General features: G+C 41.1%; 3 protein-coding genes across 7 annotated transcripts in view; all 3 read right to left on the reverse strand.

Annotated features, from left to right (window-relative positions):
* The window catches only part of tiam2a (TIAM Rac1 associated GEF 2a), an 84,497-nt gene extending 82,410 nt beyond the window's left edge, over positions 1–2,087 (reverse strand). Inside the window, exon 1 of the mRNA XM_079573982.1 lies at positions 2,017–2,087. The gene's annotated coding sequence lies outside the window, so the exon portion shown is untranslated. The remainder of the gene's footprint in view (positions 1–2,016) is intronic.
* Positions 1,367–20,085, reverse strand: scaf8 (SR-related CTD-associated factor 8). 4 transcript variants are annotated; one of them, XM_079573986.1, is made up of 20 exons: positions 19,941–20,085; positions 19,089–19,172; positions 8,134–8,178; positions 7,869–8,030; positions 7,629–7,785; positions 7,427–7,554; positions 7,168–7,344; positions 7,011–7,087; positions 6,811–6,922; positions 6,574–6,702; positions 6,346–6,455; positions 5,905–6,134; positions 5,724–5,824; positions 5,549–5,653; positions 4,895–5,051; positions 4,690–4,820; positions 4,454–4,592; positions 4,326–4,373; positions 4,037–4,243; positions 1,367–3,760 (listed from the first exon to the last, which is right to left on the reverse strand). In XM_079573986.1, the coding sequence occupies exons 1-20, from the start codon at positions 19,968–19,970 to the stop codon at positions 2,031–2,033; spliced, it is 4,059 nt and encodes a 1,352-aa protein (XP_079430112.1). In that variant the 5' UTR covers positions 19,971–20,085; the 3' UTR covers positions 1,367–2,030. The 4 variants fall into 4 exon arrangements, with proteins under 4 accessions (XP_079430112.1, XP_079430111.1, XP_079430113.1 ...); XM_079573985.1 differs by having other exon boundaries at positions 5,540–5,653; XM_079573987.1 differs by lacking the exon at positions 19,941–20,085 and adding an exon at positions 18,420–18,513 and having other exon boundaries at positions 5,540–5,653; positions 19,089–19,164.
* A 705-nt stretch (positions 20,086–20,790) lies between these two features.
* The window catches only part of cnksr3 (cnksr family member 3), a 36,138-nt gene continuing 30,325 nt past the window's right edge, over positions 20,791–26,603 (reverse strand). For both annotated transcript variants that reach the window (XM_079574005.1, XM_079574004.1), the window contains exons 16-25: positions 25,039–25,092; positions 24,342–24,381; positions 23,775–23,944; positions 22,965–23,038; positions 22,811–22,882; positions 22,658–22,722; positions 22,424–22,548; positions 21,652–21,970; positions 21,361–21,551; positions 20,791–21,284 (exon numbers count right to left, since the gene is read on the reverse strand). In XM_079574005.1, the coding sequence (XP_079430131.1) occupies positions 21,084–21,284; positions 21,361–21,551; positions 21,652–21,970; positions 22,424–22,548; positions 22,658–22,722; positions 22,811–22,882; positions 22,965–23,038; positions 23,775–23,944; positions 24,342–24,381; positions 25,039–25,092 (1,311 nt within the window). In that variant the 3' untranslated portion in view covers positions 20,791–21,083. The remainder of the gene's footprint in view (positions 21,285–21,360; positions 21,552–21,651; positions 21,971–22,423; positions 22,549–22,657; positions 22,723–22,810; positions 22,883–22,964; positions 23,039–23,774; positions 23,945–24,341; positions 24,382–25,038; positions 25,093–26,603) is intronic.

Below are 26,603 nucleotides of genomic sequence, written 5' to 3' on the forward strand. Positions count from 1 at the left end.
AGTTATTCTTCTTCAAACATAAAGTTTTTGGTTTTTGGAATTAAAAGTTCCATAATGCACCTTTAAACTAATATTTTGTAGCCCAGAGCTTCTCAAGCGTTGTGGAATCTGGGACCCCTTAAACAAATCACCCCAAAGAGCCCGATTATTCTACACTTCTAATTAATGACATGAGTTCACCAGTTTAAACCCCAACGGGAGGGTTCGTTCAGAGTGATTTTCTGATTGGAAATGTTTTTCCAACAAATATGAAAACTAAAACCTGGATTACGGTTTTAGCCGATTGAAACATCCACGATCCCAATGAAATAAATGCATAACATTCCCATTTATGTCCACTAAAATGGTTATCTTTGTTTCTCCTGTAAGCAATAAGAAAGCTGTAAGCTGCTTTTTGATAGATTTGACCAATTCTAAGTTTGTAAAGTGCACAGCTAAGGGTTGGCCCACTGTGTGTTCTGAACTATATGGACGCAGTGGTAACTCAAAGTCCATTGCTGTGCACTGGAGCCCTGCTACACGCAGATATTCAACTGCATAATATTGTATTGTATCACAACCATGGGCTGTTGTCCTATAAAAAGTGCTAAGCTGGCATCAGCAGACACCACTACAGACTGGATAAATGGTAGGGCTTGTGTTTTCTGACATTAGACTCAGTGTAAACTATACAGTTCAGTGTTTTGTGTTATTTGTGTGCACTGCGGAGTCAGCTCTTCCTCCAGCTGTAGTAGCTGGGATGGGCATGATCTACAAGGGTAAAGTTAGTCTACTTCCTGCAGCTTTTTTACAGTATGTTTGCACCAGGTGGACACTTGGTGTGGGATCTATTCTTATAAAAGTGTATTTATAGCAACTTTAATACTCACCCTGATACCCTTAGACTCAATAAAATAGAAAAGGCTGATGCACCTTGACTTTTTATTTATCATCACACGTTTAACGGAAAACAGCAGACTATACGGTTATCTAATTAGGCCTGGATGGAAAAGCACTACAAGTTTGAAATGTACAAGAGAGACAGGGTTAAAACATGCCTGTAGGCCACATGCACAGAGGTGGAGCAGTATCTGAAGCATTGAGTGCTGTACAAGCCCAGTCTACCTCTCAGTGATTAGGCAGATAGAACAAGGCACTGTACATAATGTACTGTTGTGTAGCATCATGAAGGACATCCATTCAAAAAGGCACAACCCCAACCTCCCAACTTCAAGTCACCAAGCAGAAGCTTAGAAACTACAACTCCAAATTCCTCCGCTGCATCCCACAGTGTTCTGTGAGCGGAGGATCTAAGCAGTAACATCAAATGAACTGGTGACCGAACACAATCCTGGTCCTGGATCAGAAAACAGTCCTAAAGCGAGTGTTGAAACAGACAAAGCATTTATTTCAGACTAAAACAATATGCATCCCACATCCATCATACTGCCAGTCAGTTCCTTCCCATGTCATTTATGCTTCATTGAATGATCAAAGATTACAGATTTGAGGATACAACATTCCATAATTTTTTCAACTTATAACTTCTGCCTTAAATGTTTTTGTATGTAGGCTGTTGATTTTGTTTATAGAGAAAAGAGAGGACACCACAAGCGCATTCATTGCAGAACTTTGCAGCCATTGTACAGGAAGAGAGAAACTCACTAAAACCGCTCTTTTCAAGTACTGAGTGAAGTCTATTTAATCCATCGTTGAACAGCAGGATTTGTAAAGGTCTTCCATAGGAAGGTCAAAGCTTAATTCCCCCATATACAATTAAAACATTAGCAGGCTATTCAATAAAACTCACCACGCTGAGGTCAATTAAAATGTGTGGGGTAATTTTATATCTAAAAAATAAAATAAAATACATTTGTTTTCTAGTATAGTATTAAGCCTTCCGTTTTGTTACACTGGCATGAGTGATTTAAAATAGTCAGTCATCTGCTGTAATGTCCAGTGTGGTGGAGGTGCTGGGAGTTTGTTGACATGAGTACTACAGAGAGAAGAGAACAACTTTACAAAATGATCTTGTACCTACTGAGTGATGATTATGTCCCCTCAGTGTCTGTGACAGTGTCTAGCACAGGCTGACTCGCAGCTTCCTCCGTGGCTTCACTCTGTGCATTAATCTCGTCCTTAGGAGAGCCAGGCTGCTCCAGCTCCTCTTCACTTTTAGGAAGTACAGAGTCAGAGGAGAGCTCTGCAGTGGACTCTGGTGTGGGTTCAACCATGCTGGTGTCCATACCAGGTCCATTCTCCCATAGGCGTGGGGGAGAGCCCACTGCCTCCTGGGACTGCTCCTCCTGTGGACTGCCTCGATTCTCCAGAGAAAGGCTGGTTTCTTCACACATGCTGGCCTGACCCGGGCTCTGGGATGCCTCCTGGGACACCACATCCGGGGGAGAGGCCTGGATTGGGGTGGGGCGTTCGGGAGAGTCCAGCGGTGGTGGTGTCTGGGCCACAGCAGGTGGCGATTCTGTTTGCACAGGGGTCTCAGGTTGAGGAGGTGAAGGGACTAAGGCTGGAGACTGATTCAATGGACTTGTATTTTCAGGTGAAAGAGCAGAGGATTGCGGGATAGGCGATTGACTTTGAGGCACTGGAGAGCGTGACCTCTCTGCTGGGGGCTCACACGCAGGCTCTGGACTCTGTGACAGAGGAGGGGACTTGGTTGGAACTAAAGGCTGTGGCTGATGGAGGCCCAGGAGGGGCGGCCTGGCCTGAGCCAATGTAGGGGGCTGGAAGCGAGTCGGAATCTGAGGGTTTAATTTCAGAGGGGTCAACATTTTGCCAGAATTTAGGGCCAAGTTTGGATTAAGGGGTGGTGTGGGAAGCAGAGGTGTTGGTAGTGGCAGAAGAGGGGTCCAGTTCCCTCTGTCCCGCTCTCTGTCACGTTCCTTGTCCCGCTCGCGCTCAGGCTCTCGGGGGCGATCTCTGCCTCTGTCCCTGTCCCTGTCACGGTCTCTGTCTCTGTCCCGGTCTCTGTCTCTATCCCGCTCCCGACTGTGGCGGCTTCCATTCAACTCCCTTCTGAAATCAAAGTCTCGCTCATCTCTGTCCCTCTGTCTGTCCCAAGGCCGTCTGCGCTCGTCTAAGTCTTGGTGCGCATCACTGTCAAAAGGAGCAGAGGGACCTGCTCCACGGCTCCAGGGCTGTGCTGCAGAAGGTCCAGAAGGTCCACCAGGACGGTTGTCAAAGCGGCTTGGGAAGCTCTGTCCTGGTGTGGGACGATCTCGCGGGCCTTCTCGCTCGTCAAAGTCCCCTCTGCTCTGGTTCCAGCGGTTATCAGGGGTGAAGCCGGCAAGTGCCTGCAGTCGACCCACCAAGCTGCTTCTGGCAGCCTGAGCACCAGGGGTCTGCAATAAAGGTGGTCGGCCCATGCCAGGCCCTCCCATGGGCTCTCGCTGCTCTGGGGGAGGGGTTCGTAGTAAACCAGAGCTTGGCTTCTCCATTGGGGGGAAACGGTAGTCCTGATCTTTCCCCTCATCTGCTCCAGAGGACTCTTCCTCTGTTTTTGGTAAACTTTCACTGATCAGACTGGGGGGCCTGTTGAAATGGTCCAGTTGAGGGAAGGGGGCCCTGGCCCGTAGGGAACTGTCCAGAAGCCCCTGCTGCATGAGTAGGGGAAAGCGTCCAGCTACTGGCTGTAACAGGTTTGGACGCACATCCAGAGGCAGCAGCCCGGGCAGGCGCTGCGCAGACAGAGCAGGGTGTGTGAGGGACGCTGACGGGTGCATCCCGAGAAGGCCCATGCCACTGCGTACAGCATTCTGCATTCCTGCGCAACAACAAGGAGAAATATAGTCAGTAACAGTCAGTTCGGAGTGACCACAAATTTCCAATCAAGATTCTGTTCTCAAGGCACAATTTAAAAACCTCTAGGAGCTTAAAGATTTGAGGAGATAAAAATACAAACTTCTAGAGTAATAGAAGACATTTCAAAACATGTTTCTAGAAGTCTCAACATTTTTTATACACAGGACCCATACAGGCATCATATTAAATTGCGACCACTGAAATTGTGATTGCGCGTTATGGACATTGTAAGACTTACCCTGCAGTGTGAGCTCAGCTGCCTCCATCGCCTCAGACTTGTCACTAGCAGCCTGAGTCTGGACTCCCACTGGGGCGAACACACCTGCTCCAGGGATGGCTGAAGGCATGAAGTTACCGGGTATAGTGCTGGATGGAGGCATTAAAGCACCAAATGGAGAGTCTTTGACACCATCTTGGTTTGAAGAGACTGACGGCTGGACAAGAGCTGTGTAAAGAGAGAGGAAAAGGAATTAATTCACACATTTCAGTCAATAGTCAACAGTCAAGAATTGCAAGATGTTACTCACATGTCGCAGCAGAGGCGATTGCTGTTGCCTGTGTCGTTTGTAAAAATCCTGCGCAAGAATAAATATTTTTGTAAGGTTGATAGTTCTGGGATTAAGATCAATAAATGAAACAGAATGAAATCAAGAACCTGGTGGGGGCTGGGCGGCATTAAATCCTGCCCTTATGAACGGTGGTGGCGCAAACCCTGGAGGAGGGATACCCATGGACACCGAAAATGAAGGTGGCACCAAACCTACAGCACTGGGCACAGAGGGAGCCACAGGGAGCTGCTTATAAAGAGAGAAGATGGGCAAGAGACAAAAAGAAATGGTCATCAATTTCAATAAAAAAATCTTCAGATTGAGTGGGTGGGTGCACACTTACCTGCACAGGCATCATCGTGACCTGCTGGTTGAAGGTCTCCGTCTGCGTGTTGGTAACAGGTGTAGTGTCTACAGTCGCTGGCTGAGCTGCATTTTCTTTAGCAGCTTCTGCATTTTTAGCAGCCTCCCACTCTGTATAAAAGCAACATTTAGCTGAGTTATAACGGAATATCTCAATTAATAACCAGAAGAGAGCATGACTTTACCATCATTGACAGTCTCCTGGTCGATAATTCCACCTTCTGCAAAATCATCCAGATCATCAATCTTCACTTTCTCCCAAGGTATGTAAGTGACCCCCAAATCAACATCCCAGAACTGCTTGTACTCCTGCTTAACACCTTTGTTAAGGGCCCAGGCAATCTGCAGTGTAAAAACAAATAAAGGATTGGTGCCGATGTATAAAGCAAGTAGACTAACTCAAGTGACACCACAGGAACAATTTATTACACTTAATGGCCCTCATTGATCAACATTGTGCATAGAATGATGTTTATTTGTTAATACGCTGGAGCGCATGACATTTATGAACCTGTGTGAATGAAATATTCATGCTGTAAGCCAACGGGCTCACAGCATGAACACATGAAACACAATGAAATAAAGGATTTCTCGGAAAAGTTAATAATTGGGAACATAAGATTATTGCAACTTGGACTCAGCAGGAGCCAGAGGTGACTGGAAGTTTGCAGATGTCTCATGACAAATTTTAAATAGGTATGTGGTACTGTTTGATGCGGTTTGGCTCAGCCACTAGTGATAAAGCCGTAGAGTGCCTCGCTTTGGTTGTATGCTGTCGAAACATGCGTTTACAGTACGGAACACTGATTAATGAGGGCCAATATGTGTACCTTGATGACCTTGGAGCCGATCTTGAAGGAGCCGGTGCTGAGCTTTTGGCGGGCACGGTAGGCATCCTGTCTATGGACCATACAGATGTAGGCACAGCCCCTCGGAGGAATCATCTACACAAAGTCATCGAATCGTCAGAATTGACAACTATGATTCAGTCAATAGTAGAATAAAAATACTTACATTTATAGACTCAATCTGACCAAACTCTTCAAAGAGGTTTGAAAGGTCTTGTTGGGTTGCTTTCTTATCCACTTGGCCCACCCACAGCGTTGTGCTGCACACTTAAGAGTAGAGAGAAAAGGCGCATGGAAGAATGGAATCATTTAGTTGTTTATCTCCCCATAATTTAACAAATATTTACCACTAAGAGTCTTTGATCGAATGGGAGGCAGTCCTTTCTTCTGCCTCTCCTTCTCCCGCTCCCTGGCTCTTCTTTCACTGGAATAAGACCGTGAAGATTTCCTTTTGCGATCGCGATCTCTGTCTCTTTCTCTTTCTCGGTCTCTCTCTCGAGAACGTGACCGGGAACGCTTGCGGTGTTTGCGTTTTCTAGAACCTGAGCGTGACCTGGACCTTCTCCTCTTGGGGGATCTACAGGGACAACACCAGAAATAAATATGTATTTCTACAATATTAATCAAACATTCGTCCTACAGAAGTGACAAAAAATATATACTGTTTTTGAAGCCGAATCTAATGTGCAGTGGTTAGGTTTTTTTATTCCTTAATAATTCTTGTTGTAACCTCACAGTAAAGCCGACACTTGTACTGATGCAATAGTGCTTAAAGAAGAGTGCCTCACCTGGAACGGGAGCGTGAACGTGTTCTGGAACGAGTGCTGATATTCCTCTTCTCCTCAGCCTCTAGGATCTCCTCCTCCATACCGTCTGGACCCTCATCCAGATCCATGTCCTAAAAAATAGGTTGAAAAATAAATTAAATATTCAACAATATGTAAATACTACATCAGTACTTTGACACTGAAGTATTTGTAATACCAGCACTACAACATGTTTCAAACAGATTATACCTGTTGTTGATTATCTATTGTATCATCCAACTTCTCAGAGTCTTGATGCTGGCTCTGGCTGATGCTCTGAGCAGTTGCTACGTTATTATCTTGTCCAAAAACAGAGTCTTGTCCTTCAAGGCCCATAGCCTAGAGAGAATGCACAGTAATTTCACACATGTCAAAAGCATTTGGCTCTTCATTATTAGACATGATAAGTAATCATATAGTATAGAACAGGTCTGCTGAAGTCTGTACCTTCTGGTGCTGCTGGTGCTCCAGGAGCTGCTTCTGAAACTGCTCCAGGTTTTGCTGCTGCAGCTGTTCGGCCAGCTGCTGGAACAAGGAGCTGGGCTCTGACACTATAGGCCTAAAACAACATTTCACAACTGGTCACACACACACACATACACACACAACACTTGATCAAACATCTCACTGTAAAGCACTACACTCACAGTTGGGATGATGAGTCTTTTTTAGATTCTTCACTTCGCTCAGAATCATTTCCAAAGTCAAACGGGCCTAAAAGTTTCTGGCGATGACAGGAAAATAGAAAAATAATGCTCAAGTCACAGCAGACTAGGTGAACTGCAAACAAACTTTCAATGCTACCTTATTAAAAGAAGAGACTCTCTGCTCCAGCGGGTTAAGACTATTGGCTGTAGCTGCTGCGGTCAGTTGAGCAGTCAGAGCTTGGAGCTGCACCACCAAACCTGCGTCCAGAGCCTGCAGCAGTGAGGGCTGGGGCTTCTGCTGCTGCATCTGCAGACTCTGCACCAATTGCTGCAGCTGGCGAACACAACAGAGACACATTCTGTCAAAGGCTGACTCCTCAAGTGAAGCCATTGATCCTAATCTGTTATTTACTGACCTGTTGTCCCTGAGGACTCTGCAGAATCTGGGCCACTGCAGCCACAGTGTCCGTGTTGTTGATCTGTGAAGCCCAGTCAGGAAGACCTTGAACAATATTGGCTGGAGTGGCAGGAGTAGCCGGTGTGCCTGCACAGATTATATCAGATATAAGCAAAGCAACAGAGGGTCAATCAAATCCCCAAGGAGTGGCTCAGACTCACCAGGAGTGGTGTTATTGACTGGAGCGGCACTACTGGCCATAACGGGAGTAACACTCGGAGGGGCAATGCCTGCTGCCATGTCCAACAGCGGCTGGATGATGTCACTCTTGAAGACAGCATTCTTTTGCCAAAGGTTGAGAACTCGCACTATTTTGCTCTGAAAAATAAAAACAATCTTGAAGCACTTTCACCCAGCCTTTTGGAACACTTAACACACATTAAACCAAGAAAATCACAAACCTTGTCATCCGAAGGGCAGCGGTAAAGGTGCTGAAATGTTGCAATGATGTTCTTGCTGAAGCGCGGAGCAAAGAGGTCCTTCTCGGTCCCAAACTGATGTCTGGACTGTCGGACAATCGAGTCGATCACATAGAGCCCTGGAACTTTGTATTCTGGTTTGCACTGGTGAGGAAGAATTTTTAGCTTATTTGATGGATATACAAAGAAATAAACACAATTTTAACATTTATTTTACAACCCGCCACCTGGCATAAGAGCAACATACCTTTTGTATAAACTTCTCTACACTCTGGACAACATGTTTGTAGAACTGAAAGACACAAAACAAGTTTATTATTCTAAAGTGTGATATTCAAGAGGGAAAGAAGGATCCATTCTTCAGTTGCACCTGAAAAAGGAAACAGTATAATACACAAAAGCACAAACAAGGGGTTTCAGGGCTTTGAAAGAGGATGAAAAATAAGAATGCAGTGGGATTTGCAACCTTTTATCAATTTCGAAATTAAATCCCCAACAAAATTACCAAATTATTATTATTTTTGTTTCTTGTAATGTCATTTTCATTTCTGTTTGTAGCCACCAAAAGTTGGCTCTGTGCAATATCCTCATCTGATTACACTGACGCCTGAACCTGCTGATGTGACAGGAGCCACAGAGGTAAAATCACAGAAGGGCATATACAGTGATGCAGACTGTTGTGCGTAATGGAAAGGGCATCTTATTTGTATAGCACTTTTCACATGACCCAAGTCTCCCAAAACGCTTCACACAAGGGCAGGGATTTTTTCATTCACTCCATACTTGGTGATGGGAAGCTATGTATGTAGCTACAGTTGCCCTTGGGGTAGACTGACAGAAGCGTGGCTACATTCATCTGTGCCAGGGGACCCTCCAGCCACCACCAACCACTCACTTATGACTCACATAGGCTACATGGTATTCCCTCACTGTCTGCCATCCAAGTACTGACCGGGCCCAACCCAGCTTAGCTTCGGAGATCTGACCAGATCTGGCGGTCAAAAGCAGAATGGACAGTTTGCCTGGCTCCGCCACACTCTTCCCTGTCCATTCCACGCAGGGAATTAGTCTGGTCACGGAGCAATTGGAGCAGTTTGAACGGGCGGGCCTAACGCGCACAGATTGTCAGTGAATTAATCCAATTAGCAATTAGCGGACGTGACGACAGCAATATTCCAATTAAAAATATATGAAGTGAATATACGGGAAGAACACGAGGCAAAATCCTTGACTACTTCATCCATGATTAGTGATGCAGCGAGTGACGTAACCTTGTCATTTCTCTGTGACGGTCGTGATTGGTTCGGCCATAGCCGCCAATCAGCAACTTGTTTACCGTGTGTGGCCAGACCCACTTTCTTTCACGCAGAAAGAAGGTGGGTGTGGTTTATCAGGCTAATGGCCAGTAAGTCTGATGGCATGTAAATATGAGCTAAAAGAAAGTCCTGAATGAACACAAGAGCTGCACTGGGCATTAAACTACAGCAAGACGAGAACATCTGTGTGTACAATATTTCCTGATTAGAATGACGCCTCATTTAATCAGAGTGTGATAAGCCCTGTCAGTGTTTCAACTTCCAGTGCCACAAATGAATAAAACTATATAAAAGATAGAATCATGCTCTAAGCCTGTCATTTCAATTCAAGGTGAGGCATTGCAGGTGTAGTCTGTTTACATATAAACGGGCTTTTTGTGTGTAAAAAAATGTCCATATTTTCAGGCAAAATCAACAAGAAGGATAGAGCAAAGTTTATATTAGAATTTCATTGTATAGACTTATTAGTTAAGTTTTGTTATGGAGAGGAAATCCCGCACACCGTCTATTCTTAAAAGAAAATGTATTTATAAAGTAGCAACGTTTCGACCTGACAGGCTCTTCCTCAGGCAAATGATGAGGCAGGTGTTCTAGACCAGTTCCCAAACAGTCCACGGCCCCCTTCTGCAAATTGTAATTAATTAACAATTGCAATAATTTAAGGGGTAAAACATTTAAAATCTGGTTTAATGATGTTAATGTGGAGACTGTTTTTTGAAAGTTGGCTCAATTTCACTAAAATATGCTGTTTTCAATCAAAAATATATCAATTTCAATGTCAGAAATGTAAAAAAAAAAAAAATCATTTCAAAATCATCTTGCGACCCCCACTCCAGTGTTCCGACCCCCACTTTGGGAACCACTGTTCTAGGCTAGGGCTGGGCGATAAATCAAATTAATTTGATCAATTTATGCTTTCAAAACAGATGATGTGAAAATGGCTAAATCGTATAATCGTGTGCGTCACTCCTCCTGACGCCAGTGGAAAACTCGTCGACTTTCTAACGATCTCTGCTGCTTTACAAAGGCAGCATGATGTGTTTTTGGAGTGCGCAACTCAACGCAAGGGAGTTTTCTTCCGCTAAAACAGTTTCTCCTGGTCTGATCCTCTGCCTTCTCTCACTCTGAGCAGCAGGACTGCAGCGTCTCACAGCTTAACGCCGCCCCTTTCCCCTTGAGTCTCCATAAAGACGGCTGTCAATCACAGCAGCGCTAAAGGCATGAGGATGATAAAACTAAATCGCTTTTGAAAACTCCATAGCTTTTGTCTCCACAACTTTATATTTACATTTGGAGCTGTTATTGCGTCTTTCTCACGTCGGTGTTCCTTCATTAGAAATAGTGGAGTGTTTTTGGACCCACCTGTAAATGTAAGCGCATCGTTATTTGGTTGCAACAGTTGTATAAGCCACAAGGTTCAAAGTGTGGGAAAAAAAAGTAGTGGCTTATAGTCCGGAAATGATGGTACGTTTTCTGTAAGGATTGATGGTGTGCTGGATTTTCTTTCCGTTACTGTTTAGCTTTAAATGGACTCAACTTTTTAAATGGTAAAAGCCTTAATCCTATGCACCCATCTTCTGCCTTTCTCTACAATTAAGTTTTATTTACCACTTTTTTTAGGGGGGATTTTGAATATCATGTTTAGTTTTTGAATAAGCTAATTATAGTACAATTCATATTTTGCGCCCAATTCTTCGGGGTATAAAGCTCAACAAATTAGGCAAAGAATTAGATATTGAAAATCTCCCTGAAAAAACTGTGATGACCAAAAGGTCGGCGGTTCAAATCCCACTGTGTCCTTAGGCAAGACACTTCAACCCACTTGCTTGTGTGAATATAGTGTGCGAGAAGGGCTGATAACCGTTAAAGGTTTTTTGATACCGGTACTTTAACAATACTCAGGGCCATTAACATTTTTGGTCACCGGCCACCGTGACTAGTGGTTTCTAAAGTTACAAGCCACAAATAGCCAAAACTAAAACGTATATATTTAAAACTTCACTTTACTGTTAACGTGATCAGATTAACATAGAAAACCCAATAAGACATCAACCAAAAATGTAATCACAGCTTGCCTTGGGCTTGCATTAAATGTATTGTTGTTGTAGGACACTCAGCCTGCTGTAGTGAACACGGCGTCAGGACTGAGGAGTCCAAACACATTCTAGAAGAGAATCTGAATTTGGTGAAAGAAAACCACCTCTAAATCATCATCAAGACCCAAGTGAAACGGAAACATAGTCCGAAAAGAGGAGGAAAAGCTTTATGACGATCAGCCCAGGCTTTCAGATGAGAGGAATTATACACTTAAATAAACTAAACACGGACAGAGACGCAATAAAGAACGCATTAGATTACAAACATGTTTTAAAGGGAATGTTGTTGAACTAATATCCGGGAGAGATGCGAGGTTTGCCTCAAGTGTCAGAAAAAGATAGGCTAGTAAAACTATTCCAATGTCACTAAAGCACAAGCAAATAATCAGGAAACAATTTTCATTCACATCTTAGTGCTCAGCAGAAGATTTTTTTCAGAGTACGGGCAGGCTGAAGCGTCGCAAAGCACAGTTCACAGATGTAAATAAAAGACTATTTTTTGATCATTTTGATCAATTTACATCAGGTATTATTACGACGGTATCAATTGAAAAAGAAAAAAACAACATAAAATCCCGGCATGGGGGAAGAAATTCACAGCGTAAGGGGCCCCTACGTGAGAACACTGTACTGCGCGGCATGTGACATGGTTGTGTGGAGTGGAGCGGTGCTGCCATCACTCACTCTCTTGATGCACACTGGTGCATGGGACTGACGCGGGCCAGGTCCGAGAACGAGACGAGAAAATTCAGCTCGAGAAGGAAATATTTAAACACTGCAGGAGAGTTACAGTGCAGTAGAATTATTTTAAGATGTCAACGAGGGGACGCTGAAGTTAAAAATGAATGGGAGCAGTCTGACCTGCTACTGCGGTTAGTGAGAGACGGCATCACCCACCACAGCCCAAATCTACAAACATTTGGTAGGTGCTCATGTCAAGCCCTGACGATACTTTGCCCGATACCTATACTGAAATATTTGTCATCTAGAAACAGAAAACCGTAATGATGTTAATTTATTCCATAAAGGACCATTTCTTTTATGTTTGTACCATTAATTTAAGCTGAAAGAACCAAGTAACTTCCTTTAAAGCTGCCCCTGGACACAACAGGCATCAAAACTTGGTATCTAAAGATATTTTACATCATTCGGGTCTGCTTTTGATACTGGTATCAAAAAAATTTAAGTAAAAGTCATTTAACAGTGCCGTAGCAGAGCTGTGGGAAAATATTTGGGTTAAGGGGTGCTGAGGGACAAGATTGCCCTCAAAATGGCCTTTTCTGTGCTTAGTTCTTATTTATTATTACTACCTCCAATGCGCAAAACATCCCCCAGCGGTGCCTTGATATATTGTGCTACATAATAATGCACTATTGACTGAAGATGACACTTTCCTGCAGACTTTCGCAGTTGGCATCTTCCACACAGGAAATGACCACATTTACTCAGCATAGCAGAGGAGACAGAGTTTTACACCAGTACCAGAGTGTATTTTTGTGAATGGACACGAGTATTGGCAGGATGTGACAAACTTTTAGAGATTTCAGGACAAAATTCGAAGCTGCAAATTGACAAACTGTCCTAAAATCTAAACGGATGAGTTTGGCCTTTGTGTGTGCTTTTTATTTTAGAATTAGAACCAGCCAAAAATCTCAAAATGGACAATGTATGTTTTTTAAATTGCCGTCTCATCATTAAATTGAAATTCCAAATTACACTTCAGGTGATTTTGTTTTAATTGCATGAAACATCATCTAATGAAAAACAATTCCTATTTTGATCTAAATTTGAAAAAATGAATAAACGAACACCAGAACGAGACCTGTAAAGGGTGAAATAACAATGTTACTACACTGTTCTCATAACCCGCTAACATGCTTTATCAAATTATATTTAAATAACTCAGTCAGTAAATTAAGAGTTATGAGTGTCCTGTAAATTCAACCTTGTATGAAAGCTTTCAACGCTACAGCTGTATGGATACAGTAACTACAGCAAACATGGCAATTTCTGTTTGAAAATATAAAGATGTGTTCCAGTAAATTCCAGGTGACTCCTATAATAAACAAAAATGAAATAATTGAGGATCAACAACAAAACCAAAACTTTTCCATGCACCAATGGTAGAAAAAACAACCAACAACACACAAACATGATGATGGCAACCATGATAATGAAGTGATAATGAACTTTTTGTCCCAATATTTGCAACAAAACAGAGGGAAACATTTGTAAATGATGCAGGTACAGGAATTAAAACATTACACACAAATAATGCTTCTACGAATACAGTGTTAAGTGCACAGCTCTGACAAGACTCACAGCTCAGCCATCTACAAACAGAACATCCAGCCTCATCGCTATCAGAAAGGTCAAACATTTATCTAAACTTCAACACTGAAAATGGAGGGGAATAACATTAGACTGTGTACTGCATGGATCCCATAACACATAACCTCCATTAGTGAAATGTCTAGTGGTGATCCAAACCAGGTACTTTGCTCATTTAGTTATTAACTACAACATTAACATAAACACAAACACAAACATGTGGAAGCTCTTTGCACGTACAATGTAGTGTGAAACTCAGATACAGTGGGCTATACTAGCCACAAGCTTCAGAGTCTATGTGCTGTGTCTGTAGAAAGTGCTCATTCATAATTGGTCTAGGATGTTTTTTACAAAATTGGGTTTAGTTGGATTTCAGGCAAAGGGATCTGGGAAAAGAAAGATCCAGTCATCTATGAAAGAGATCAGAGCATCTCTGCTAAAAGGTTCCAAGAGCAAAATCTTTCATTGGGTCCCAGGTTTTGATTATTATTTTTTCCTTCACAAACATATTTTAAATTACCCCATAATGGATTAATTAATTAATTAATTTCATTTGTCCGAATTTCAACAAAAAGGCTTTATGATGAATGTGAGGCTTTAGATTTTCTGTGCTGACTCGATGCCATACTCTTTAGAAATGACAACACACGAGTCAGCACAGACGGGAGTTTATTTCCACATTATTCAATTATATATTATTTTAAACACTGTACTGTGTGAGTGTGTTCAGTGATCAAGGGTGAAATGAGAGCTGAAGGAAAAACAATCCTGGGTCAAAATTAAAACATTACTACGGAGGCATCTGAAGTACAAACCTCTCAAACATTTCTTTTATTTTCACTGCCAAATAAGACTAAGACCACACATAACGCGGCAACAACTCATCAGATTTCTGGGACAAATCAAATCAAGTAATTCAGGATGCTGATATGAACTGGAGGTGAAACTGGAATAGATCATTTTGTGTTTGTAATTGAGATCAAGAGTTCTTAGTTGAGGGAGGACTGGACGGTATGGCACAAAACCCCAACAATTTTAGAATACATTTTTTTAATAGATTTTACTTATATGGATCATGTATCTGGACAAGCTCTCCACTCCTGCGCCTGATACCTCCAAAATGTTTCAATTTGATTCTTCCAAAGTCTTATCTCGTCTCTAAACTAAGTGAGGGTCCTGCCACGTGATTGGCTGTTGATCAAAAGTCAGTAGCCATAATTGCGATCAATGTTCGAAGCATGGCCTTAAATCTTAAATACAAACCAGGCTTAACTTCCCATTTTAAGAGTGACTGAGCCAGATTCAAGAAGAGCTCGCTTTAACAAAATGAGACAGAAACCGCTGTCATGGTGCATTATGTCCACTAACTTCATTTGGACTGGGGTCCAAATATACTTGGCAAACTCCCGATAAGCTAAATATTTAGAGATATACCACGCCCACACCCCTTATGTGTCCTAAATGCCGAGTAAGAGTCAAACGCTTCTCATTATAGCTGCATAAAACCATTCTGTTCACTGGCACAATCTAGCAAAAAATCTGAGCCTGAAAACAAAAATGTATGTAAAGAAATGATTGTATGTTCTTGTTTAGTATAAAGTTCACAAATAAAATGTTTTCTTCAAGTGATGAAAGTCCATCATTCTCAAACTGAGGCCATGCAAGGGGGGCCCTAAAATAAAGTTTTAGTTCTCTACCGTTATAAAAATGTAGTAAGTTGAGAAACTCTGATGAAAGTGAGGGTGCCACAGTTAAAGAAACTTAATTTAGAAGTAAAACGGGCCTGGAACATAACAGACCTTGAAGGCTCAAACAGTAGCAGTTTAATAATGTCTAGTCAAAGGCCCATTCTATTGCTAACTATAAACCACATGTTTAAATATATATATATTTGTTATAATATTCTGTCTGCAAAAGACAATCAAATTAAAAACCTATATCCAACGTTAATGTCTCCTCACAGATAAAGATAAACAAATGTTGGAACAGAGCCTCCGGTGCTGCATTGGTACATCTACTGCACTGTGGTTTAGGCCCAAACCAATACATAAACCTAGAGCTGGACGACATAGCAAAAAAAGAATTCCTATTATTATTATTATTATTATTATTATTATTATTATTACAGCTGATTCATGAACTTAAGACACTTTTTATACAAACCTCAGCTCAAAACAAAAACAAACGCTTTCCTGTAGTGTCATTTAACGCACAGAAGTCTCCCAGTGTCTCCAAAACTAGATTTGGATTCTGCCAAAGAAATGGCTGTAAGCTGACGATTATAAAGACGAAAGACCCCTGACGATTATTGAGATTGACCAAAGCAGAGATTGCGCGGCCCTACATCAACCTGATGAATTAAGCACTGAAACAATTATTGGCTGTGGGCAAAAGTTGACAAATATGACAAATTAGAGCAGCAAACAGTAACAATATGTGGACCAGCTGCTCTCATGAAATTAAAACAAATGTATTATTATATTAATAAAAATACTTTTTTATGGAATACTATCTAAATTTTAGCTTGCACTTAAGCTTCATTCAGGGCTTATTAGTTTTGTTTATCATTTGTGTCTAGCCTGCAAACAGGAAACAAACTCCTATAATTTGTACAGACAGAATCAGCACATTACCAACATAGTTCCTCACCATCCACACTGGCCAGACTGCAAGTGCTGCTGCTTTTTTTCTTTTTTTAATCTTGCATCACTTATCTGTGTAAATGGTAGGAAAACATCAGCTATATGTTTGAACAATAGCTGATTTAGCTTTACAGAAGCTGGTACTCAAAACAAGTTACTTCACTTCATTAGCGACAGGACCATTTTTAAGAAGGAAATATGCCTAACAAATCATGACACAATTTTCTCTTCAGGTTAAATCACCAATTCAATTTGATCACAATTTGTCAGTGGTTTATCAAGCTGGGACACATGGGCTTCTCTAGGTCGCACACAGGGTCATCTGCAATATAAGGCTTTATTCATTTAAATAAGAGATGAATTATGCTTTTTAGTAATGTATTTTCTTTGTGGTACATTAACTAGTTTAGACAATGGTGGGCAATTCATTTTTACAAGGGGCCACATGAGTAACCTGAAGTGAGTTAAAGGGCCGCACTAACGATAACTTAATTCTGCTCAACTTTAAAACTACAAAATACACCAATGTAAAGTCATTGTAAGGTTAACAAAAGGGCAGATATCAAGATTGCAGTTTGAATGAAAAGAAGCAGAGAGACAGCATTGACTTCGCAGCTTTGTTGTATATTTTAGTCTCATTTTTGCATGAAAAAAGTAAATAAAATGGGAAAATAATGAATGAAAAATATGGAGCCATTTGAGCCCACTCTGGTAGTGGGTGGACATGGCGCCTCCGATATACCGCTTTACAATTTGGCATGGAAAATGATGCCATAAAAAATATATAAATGATGGAAAAACACTGAAATCTAAATGTTATTTTAGACTGTTTTAGCCAAGTGAAATCCTGATTTGATCTTGACATAGGTCTGGTGGTATTTAGTGAGGTTATAATCAGCATGAAAGGTTTGATAATAATAGCTCACACTTGTATTGCGCTTTACAACCCTGTATTACCACGTTTCGCAAAGCTCTGCTCTGTCGTCATTATTCATTCACGCCACACTCCTGCCTTGGGATTGACGGAAGCAAGGCAACCAGTCTGTGCCATTGGCCCCTTCGACCACCACCAACCACTCACTCACTACATTCACCCAGGCTTCCTGGTGTTCCCAAACGGTTTCCCTTCCAAGAAACAGCCAGGCCCTTCCCTGCTTAGCTTCCAAGAACTAACAGGATTGGGCAAAGGCGGTATGGCCTTGACATTTCACTATGATGCACTCATGACAAGGCTGACCAGTGAGAGGTGGATGAGGGAAAGTGTCTGTATTTGAGCAGAGAGCTACATTTAACAGATAAAAACACTGCATCACAATATCACCATATACCCGAACCAAGTATCAGATTACGATTCATTTTTTATCTTCATATCACCCAGCCCTAGGCCGACATAAAAGTTATTAGCAGAGAATGTTAATGAACATGATATGCATGTGAATCATGCCAGATTGTACGATTATCCATCTGTACTCACAAAGGGTGTTAATATCGGCTTCTGTCTCCAAAATACGAATTTAGTTGGGCCTATTGTAGTTACACTGACGAGCAAACTCCACGCAGAAAGGCCAATAATACTCAAATCAATGCCCCGTCTTGCTGGAAGGCCAGAGTGCTATTCACTGAAATACCATAGTGTATTTAAGTTCTAAAAGCAGCAGTCATTGACATTGCATGTTGGATGTTCAGGTGTTATTCTGTGTTACAAACAAACATGATGCGGAGAACCTCTTATCAGCTCCTTAATTAATGTCATAGTATATCTTTATAAATGCACTCTACTGTAGCTCACAAAAGCAGAAAACAGACCAGATCTCCACTGGAATGAACGTGAATGTCAGAAATTGTTATGATGATACCATTTAGAAAACAAACATGATTTGTGTGTGTCCGCCTCATTTGACATTAACAAATGAAAAATGTAATCACCAGAAACAACTTGTCAGCTCTACACTGCACAACTACGATATTCCAACATCACCAACCTCGAGATTACAACGTTACCAACTCAAATGTTCTTTCAAACAGCCAAGAGCTCAAGCCAGCAAGAATATGGCACTGAGAGATGTCACTTCAAGTATGCGGCAAAATTAGACTCAAAACAACTTAAGTCTTCTGAAGGCTTCCTTGTGAAACAACCCATACTCCTACCTAAGCTGGTTACGGATTCTCTTATTTCTTTGTAACTCTCTCCACCCCATCCTCCTGCTTCACTTTCAGTGCATTGGGGGAGCTGGGAGAGCTGCTGAGGGAAGGGAAACGGGTGTTATTCACAGGGCACGAAAATGACATTACACAAACAACATCATTGTTTTATTCAAAAAGAAACCTGTCCTTTTTAAGCATCTGAGCTTAGTAAATATATTGACGATAATTAGAGATGAATAAATCATGATTAAAAGAACTTGGTCAACAATTTAGGATTGAACTATCGACAAACTGTAGTGTTTCCGAGGTTATGAGCCGTACAAGAAAGGCAAAACAATAAAACAAAAATGCTTCCGTTTTGGTACATATGTCTCACATGCACACAAAAAACTGTATTGATAATAAAGGTTAAGTTGATCAAATTAACCAGATATCCCTTCCTAACATGTATTCATGTTAATCCTGTGTTTTCAATTCTTATGGTTTTTAAGACATTTTGGGGGGGATTACATTAAGTTCATTGTGTAATAGAGAAAGAGAGACAATTTTACCAACGCACACAAATACGAAGATATTTCAGTAGCATATTATTGAGATACTTTACCATTCAGGATAAGTGTTTTCTTTTTTGTTTGGTTTTGAATAGATACCTGCCTTACAACTAATACTTACTTTAATGGCCTTGATTCCAGTCTTTGTGATTTGGGTCATCTTGGCCTTGGAGATGGGCGGCTTGTACTCGTTCAACGAGTACAGCTGGAAGATGAAGAGAGCACTTGTCAAAGGCTGTGTTTCACATTACAGGGCGCAATACTTCAGTCATCCATCCACCAAAATTAAAGTCTTCATGTAACCAACATTACATAGCATCAGCTAATGTATTACTGCGTCTTTGGAACTGTTATGATTCCCCTGCTTTAGAAACACACTTATCCGCGTGTTCGAGTTGGAAAGATAAGAGAATATACAAGATGCTTGCAGATAGCACAGTATTTGTATCCCCAGATCATGGCTTGCCTCTAATATGCGCAGAACCTTTGATATCGTTTGATTTGATCGATTACTATTTGATCGCAAAAACATGTGGGACAAAAACCAAGTCAAATGTGTCATAGGCACACCTGTTAAAAAAGACCAATGTTTTATCAGACTTAATAATTGTGTACTATTTTTACATGAATTAGCCAACTCGCAATGCTAACCTGCTACATTTAGCTGTAGCCTTTGGTATGCTATGCGGTTTCAAGTAACGCAAAATTGCGCATGAAGGGAGTATACAATAACACAACCTCTACACTGATGTTCATCAATACGCACATTGCTAACAAGGATCAGTCCGACTTGGTTTCTTTTAATGCGGCGCTGGGTAGGGTAACAACACAAAGGGGCCTTGCACTGTATACCAATCCACCCCTCTTTTATGATAGAAAAGCTAATGCTAACATCGGCTAATGGAAACTAGAAAGAAAATCACACAATGTCCAGTGCAACTGGTTTCATGATACATGATCGGCTGACACAAACCTCGTTGTTAAAAGCTTTGACCGCGTCCATGGCGATGGATTTCACCTCACAGGGAGCCGACTATTATTTACAGATTTCCCCTCAAAAACCGGTTGAAGACGTGCATGCTCGACGCTCGGCGAAGATGGAGGAGACTGTGCCAATATGGCGAGAGGCTCATAGGACAGGGTGCAGAGCGGCGACCCCAGGCGGCCAAAACATGAACCTGCAGCTGAACATCACATTTCCCAAAGATCTCACAATGGTCAATTAATAAATATCAGTTAAATGAGGGGGAGAAATAATGAATAAATAATTTAATTAACTAGGATCTCGCAGAGGAGGTAACATTCAAACTAGGGCTGAATGATATTGAAGTAACTTGCGATATGCGATACGGCTGTGCAATATCGCGATGATATTGCGTTATTTCACTAAATCATTTCAACATAAAATGTTCCATTCTAATTTAACACAAATTTTAAGTAACTAGTTTTTCAGCAAATTGTGTCAAAACAAGACTTAAAAAAATACTAACACAAAAACAACGCTAAAATTAAACTACATTGGGACATGTTTAATAACTAAAACTGAACTTCCACACATTTATAAGTTGTGTCGATCAGATGAAGGCTTTAGTGATACTGCGATATATTGTGGCTTTCCTGCGATATGGATATTGCATCACCCAATATCGCACAAGATATTTTTATTTATATATATATTGTGCAGCCCTAATTCTAATCATATAATTAATAGTTCAACCACAAAAATATTAATAATTTTCTTTTTTCGTTTTTAAATCATGGCAAATATTTAATCTTGTTCGTGCAGACTGCAATATTTCCACATAAAGGCAACATTATTTAGAGAAAAGCAAGCAATAAAACAGTTTAGTGCATAGCACCAATAAAAGACTTCATTGGTAAAAAAAAAAAGAAAATGAGGAAAAAAAGTAAGAACATGTGCCACTCTGTAGAATACAAATATAACATTAATAGTTGTCTAATACTATAAGGACATTCACATTAACTAAAAATAAAACCCCCACTTATACAAAAAAATTCTTCATAAATCCATTCAGTTGAGGAGGAGCAACAGTAGTTTCCATATTACAGCAGTGTTGTGCATGTAAACAACGTCCATATATACATTGTAGTCTTTTTATAAACAAGTTTCAACAAGAGGAGTTGAAACCTCCGATGTTTCAGAGTTGGTGTCCTCTGGCGTCATCTGCTGGTCATTTCTTCCACAGATTTCCTGCAGTAGAGGGGCATTGGCTTCTTTCCAATTTCTGAACCTTTCTGAGGTGAGCTGTGGATCTGCAAGCAACTGCTCCAGGACTTGAAGATCTGCCTCCTTAGACTGTTGAAAAAAGATACAAAGAGTAAAATGCACTGTTGTGGAAACTAAGACAATTGTCAACAAATGTGAAGTGTACCTTCAATGTGCTGTTCAGAGTGCGAACAAGGTGGAGTTTAGCATTAACTGTGTGATTTTTGGACCGTTTTATAAAGGAAGCCCGAAATTCCCTTTTAGTGGAGGGTTTGCGGTCCCCGATTGGTGAGAGGCTAGCTTCTTTGAGGTGGATATACAGCTTCTCCAGCTCATCTGAAAGACTTGCATGACTGTCTGAAACAAAGCAAAAAAATCTTACAGTCAATGCAATGAACAATGAAAACTTTTCTTTATAGATTAGGGAGTTCCAAAGCAACTACAAGCAATATATCACCTTCGACGTCATGAGTTCCTGGACCATCTCCTTGCTCTTCACACTCTGCTGGAGCCTCTGCATCAGCCCCTGATTCAGTCGATGGAGTCGGGCCATCTTCCTCTTGCTCCTCTTCATGCTGTGAGTGTACCTGCACTGAGCACACCACAGCCGTGTCGGCGGTTGAAGGAGCTGCTTGCGTGACCAAGTCCATCCACGACTGCCGCTGTTTGACGAGCGAGGAGGCGGAGTCCTGGGACGTCATCGTACTGACGGGCGAGGAGAGGGAACCATTGGCTTCGCTGGGGGCAGTGGAGGAATATGGTGGAGGAAGGGTGCCCTAAAATAACAAAAATGTTATGTTGAGAATTTAGAATACTGATGTCATAAGGTGACCCTCTGTGTTTTAAAAGTTTTTAAAGACAAACAGTGAGCTCAACATTTCTGCCATGGATCTTTTAGATTTCTGCTGACTTCAAACTTGCTTGAATTCAAAATAAATTCCCAATTCACTGACCAAAAAACACACAATTGAATCTGAAGCTATATAAACCGAAAAATTATATAAACCTTTTTTTATTTCAAGTAACAAAATGTGAAATACCAATAAAAGGCCTGTACAATATTTATTATAGGTAGTTTAAGTGTTGGACGTTTAGCCTCTCATCCAAGAAGATCGTCAGCAGCACTAATAATCTTAGTGAAGAAACTTTGTCTGCGATGGAAAACATTTGTACGACTAAGAGCTTACACAACACAATATAGGGGGGAAACTCTTGCACTTAATACAGACCTGATTTGTGCTTCCAGGTGGAGTAGAAGCATCTACACAATCCCGTAATGTTTGTTCATAGTATGGAGGGGGAGGAATTTCTGTGGTCTCAGCCTCTTCATGGTCACTAGCTTCACTGTAGCACTCTGAAATGCAGGCAAATCACTAATTTAGAGGCTAATGATACAAATAATATATCATGTGCAATCCTTCAAATAAAATATGCAACAATAGAACGTTGTGGAGGCAACATACCAGTGACCGCTTGTTGTTCTGCATTCTCATAACGAATGGAGGCCAGCCCCAGCTTATTTAACCACCTGAGGATACAATAGCGCAGAGTTACAGCCATCACCCAGTATGTTATTATGTTGTGGAGTAGCATGAGTTTACTTCAGGGCCACTTACAAAGTCATTTCTTCTTGGCTCTCAGCAGCAAAGTAAAACATCATGACCCGTGGGTGACAAGCTTTGAAAGCGCTGCAGAAAAGATTAAAATACTGTTTACTGAGAAAAAACAATTACAAAGAAGCATGTGTGTCTCAAAACAGAATGAGCTTACTGTTTCTTCTTGCATTCTATGGCTCTGTCGATCATGAAGTTAGTGAGGTCAATATACCCCTCAGCCTTCTCCGCCTGCAGAATATGAATTGTGCAACACTTAACGTCAAACCACTTCCTGATAATGATGGCTAACAATGCTTAACAACTTTATTTTCTACAGCACAACAGTGGCGTGTGTGTGAGTCGATTAAGGCGATATAACCAGTGGATCAGATATGGCACATTAGTTGTGCAGCGCGAAGAGTGATGTTGCATGCTTCTTACTGCAGAGACAGCTGGCAAAGCAGGTGTGAGTCATCTTGAACTTTATCTTTAACTATGGTATATATATAGAGATTCACACTATACTCTGTATGAACTTCTTATTGCATGAATTATTGTGCAAGGCTATCATGGGGCCGAGTGAAAACATTTACAAGCGCGTAAAAAGGCACAGTTGAGCTGAACACTTGGTTCACTTTCATTATCGCACAAAATAACTATGTAGTATATATTTCTTTGTCAAATTTGAAAACCAATAAAATACTAACCAAACAATAGTCTTTTTTTTAGGGGGATAGGGTAGATGTGTGGTAGAATTGATTTGAGATAAAAAATTATCCACAAATTAAATAAAACTGAATTTGCCCCACAAAAATGTAAGCTGTTCCAGTAAGTATGCTGTTAGAGAACATGCAATTTGACAATTATTTAAATTGTTACAGAGCACAGTGAAAGTACTGGCATGTACTAGAAATAGCGCAGCCATAGTTTCCCTAAAACAGTTTAGAGGAAGAAAGGCATTGTCAGGAGCCCATAATGAACTTACCAGCTGGTTGCTGTACCAGTAGAGAGATGTCTTTTTCAGGACAAACCAATATCTTTTCCACTTAATCCCCAGAAAGCCTTTGGACTCCTTCTTCCTGAAGAGCCATCCCTGGTGATCCGACGGCCCGAGCTCTTTGACCGAGATTCTCCTTCTGCTCATTGTGCCATTGCCTGCACATCAAAATAAAACGCTTGTCAATGTAAAGATGATTTAGTCTTGTGCATATCTAGCAACAATCCAGAAGTAGTCCTCAATTCTGATCTGAAATGCATCATTGCTTCTCTCTCGAGAGAGATCAACTGAACTCTTAAAGGGTAAACCCATACAAACCCGACCAAGCAGAGCGAATAATTTGCATCCAACCTACCTGTTTTAGCTATGAATCACGGAGCAGAGCAGTAGATCAAGGTGCAGAAAGAAAGTAGCAAAAAGAAGCAGTGAAGTGAAACTAACTAAGCATTGACGAGAAGCACTCAGCCATAGCCCTGCCACTTCTTACACGCCCATGAAGGGTCCAAAATACACACATAATGACGAACTGATGCAAAACCAGCGGTGTCAGCTTACCTCCACGACTCTTTTTCTTCGATTTGTGCCGAAGGGAGACCTGCGGGGGAGAGGGAACGAAAGATTTTTTTTTTTTAGATGAGTAGGAGAAGAGGAACACATCTGCAGACTAAAGGCTTGAATGTAGCACAGAAGAGGCAGTGTGGAACATCCTGTTTCACACATACTGTCACATGCGATTATGCCCCCAGTCAACACTTCATTACATCTACTGCTCTCATGTGCTTTTTTGTCTGTTTATTATTATCAGGCAGTAAAAGCGCCACAAAAATAATCTGGTAAGTTAACGATCTTAAAAAACTTTTGCCATTGTCAGTTTTTGAGAATTGCATAATGTGGTGGTTTCCAAACTTTTCACATAAAGTGCCACCGAGGCAAAACCAAATCAAGTTTGTAACAGGACAAAACCAGGTCGAAACTTGGGATGAATCAGATCAGCAGAGAGAGACAATGGCAATGTACTCAAAAAAACAAAAAAAAGGTTCTAACTATGCCTCAGTTGGGAGACAGACTTTGCCCCATGTTTTTGGTACTGGTCAACATTACAAGAACTCCATATACATCACTTTGGTTCCGTTTTGGTCTTATTCCCAGTGATATGGTAGATAATATAGTCAAAGATGGAATAGTTAGTTAGTTATTCAAGACCCCATTAAACGTATTTATCGAATGTGGAAAAGAAAAAAAGGAAACTTACAGGGTTGTAGTCATCAGCGGCCATAGGTGCGGACACAGATATGGGGAAGGCAGCCTGATAGGAGAAAAACAATACAGTGTTCAGCTGTGTACGTTGGTGAGGTGTTAATGAGCAGGAATTTAGATTATGTCGTGTGGCAGGAAGTGGTGACATCACATGCATACATCAGAGGTTTCACAACATAATTTCCTCTGGTTTATGCCCAAAAAAAAAACTGTACAATGCGCAAAGAGCTTTACCTTGAGCTGCTGAGTCAAAATCCGAACCCAAAAGTGACAATATCGTCCCGTTTAGTAAGACCTATCGACTGCATATAATATGGGAGTGTTTCTTCTAGTATTAGACAAAAAAAAATAACGCAGACAGACTTTTTTGCTTGACCTACAACTGCGTGGATGTCTGATATTGTGAAATCTCTCTCCGCCATTGACTAACTTCCTCTGTGTTGGACAGTTCCTTATTTCTAAAGCAGCAATGGCAATGAATTCAGAGAAACACAATCACAGGTGAATCTTTTGTAGTCTGATGCCGCACCAAAACACAGACTTTTGAGGCTCAACTCTCAGAAGACGATAAGAAGAGGAGTGTGGTGTTAGGCCTACTACATTTCACCAATGCAGGGAGTTCAAAAATAAATAAGAATCAAAATCAATCAATATTAGTTCAATATCAAGACAACATTTAGAGCAGGGGTTAGGTCATAATGGTATGTGAGCATCACAAATAACTAATCCAGTGAAAGATCTTCTACTAACCTCAAACTAGTGCTATTGTCTGCTACCAAACTTTTTTTTTTTTTTCTTGCACAACAGTCTGCATCACGCTCCGGAATTGCTGACAAATAAGGCACAAAAATAAACGACACTTGACCCTGTTCCTGAAGATATCATCACATACAGTAGTAAGCAGGTGACAGAAACGTTGAAACATAGTGGAATGTTGTGCAATTTCATTACTTATTCAGTAAAATAAAGTCTCTATCAATTACTCACCTTCCACCACAATCTCAATGACTGTAATTTCTCACGAAAATTCAGTTTTAAATCTGACCAAACTCTGGGACACACATGTCGTGAACTGAGCGAGAGCTGTGGCTACTCGGCTAGTTTCAAGTGAGCCGAGGAGCTTTGTTTGGGTGCAACTTATTTTACATTTCAATGAATTGGCGAAACGGCTGGAGGCTAAAATTGTGGCGCAAGCGGTCGATCGGGGGGTTGAAAGCAACATGCAGATGTTAGGTCACATTGTTGCGATATTCCACGCGCGACATCTTCACCCTCCAAACAACTAGCTGGCATTAGCATTTCGCGGCCGGTAGAGGTCACTGTGGTGTCTTTGCGACACACCATGCTCTTCCACTGCTGAACCCCTTTCAGTGATAAGAATAATAATTCACTAAAGGCACGGATTTCCCCAAATGTATTTATTAAAACAAATTTATTTGGGACCTAATCGTTCAAATATCAATGCCAAAATCACCTTTCAAATGTATCTTTATTTTTCTGCTCATAGATTCAGAATCAGAATAGTCTTTTTGCCATTGTTTGAGAACAGGTTCACAAACT

The sequence above is a fragment of the Gobius niger genome (genome assembly GCF_951799975.1).
Source record: "Gobius niger genome assembly, chromosome: 16".
Lineage (NCBI taxonomy): Eukaryota > Metazoa > Chordata > Actinopteri > Gobiiformes > Gobiidae > Gobius > Gobius niger.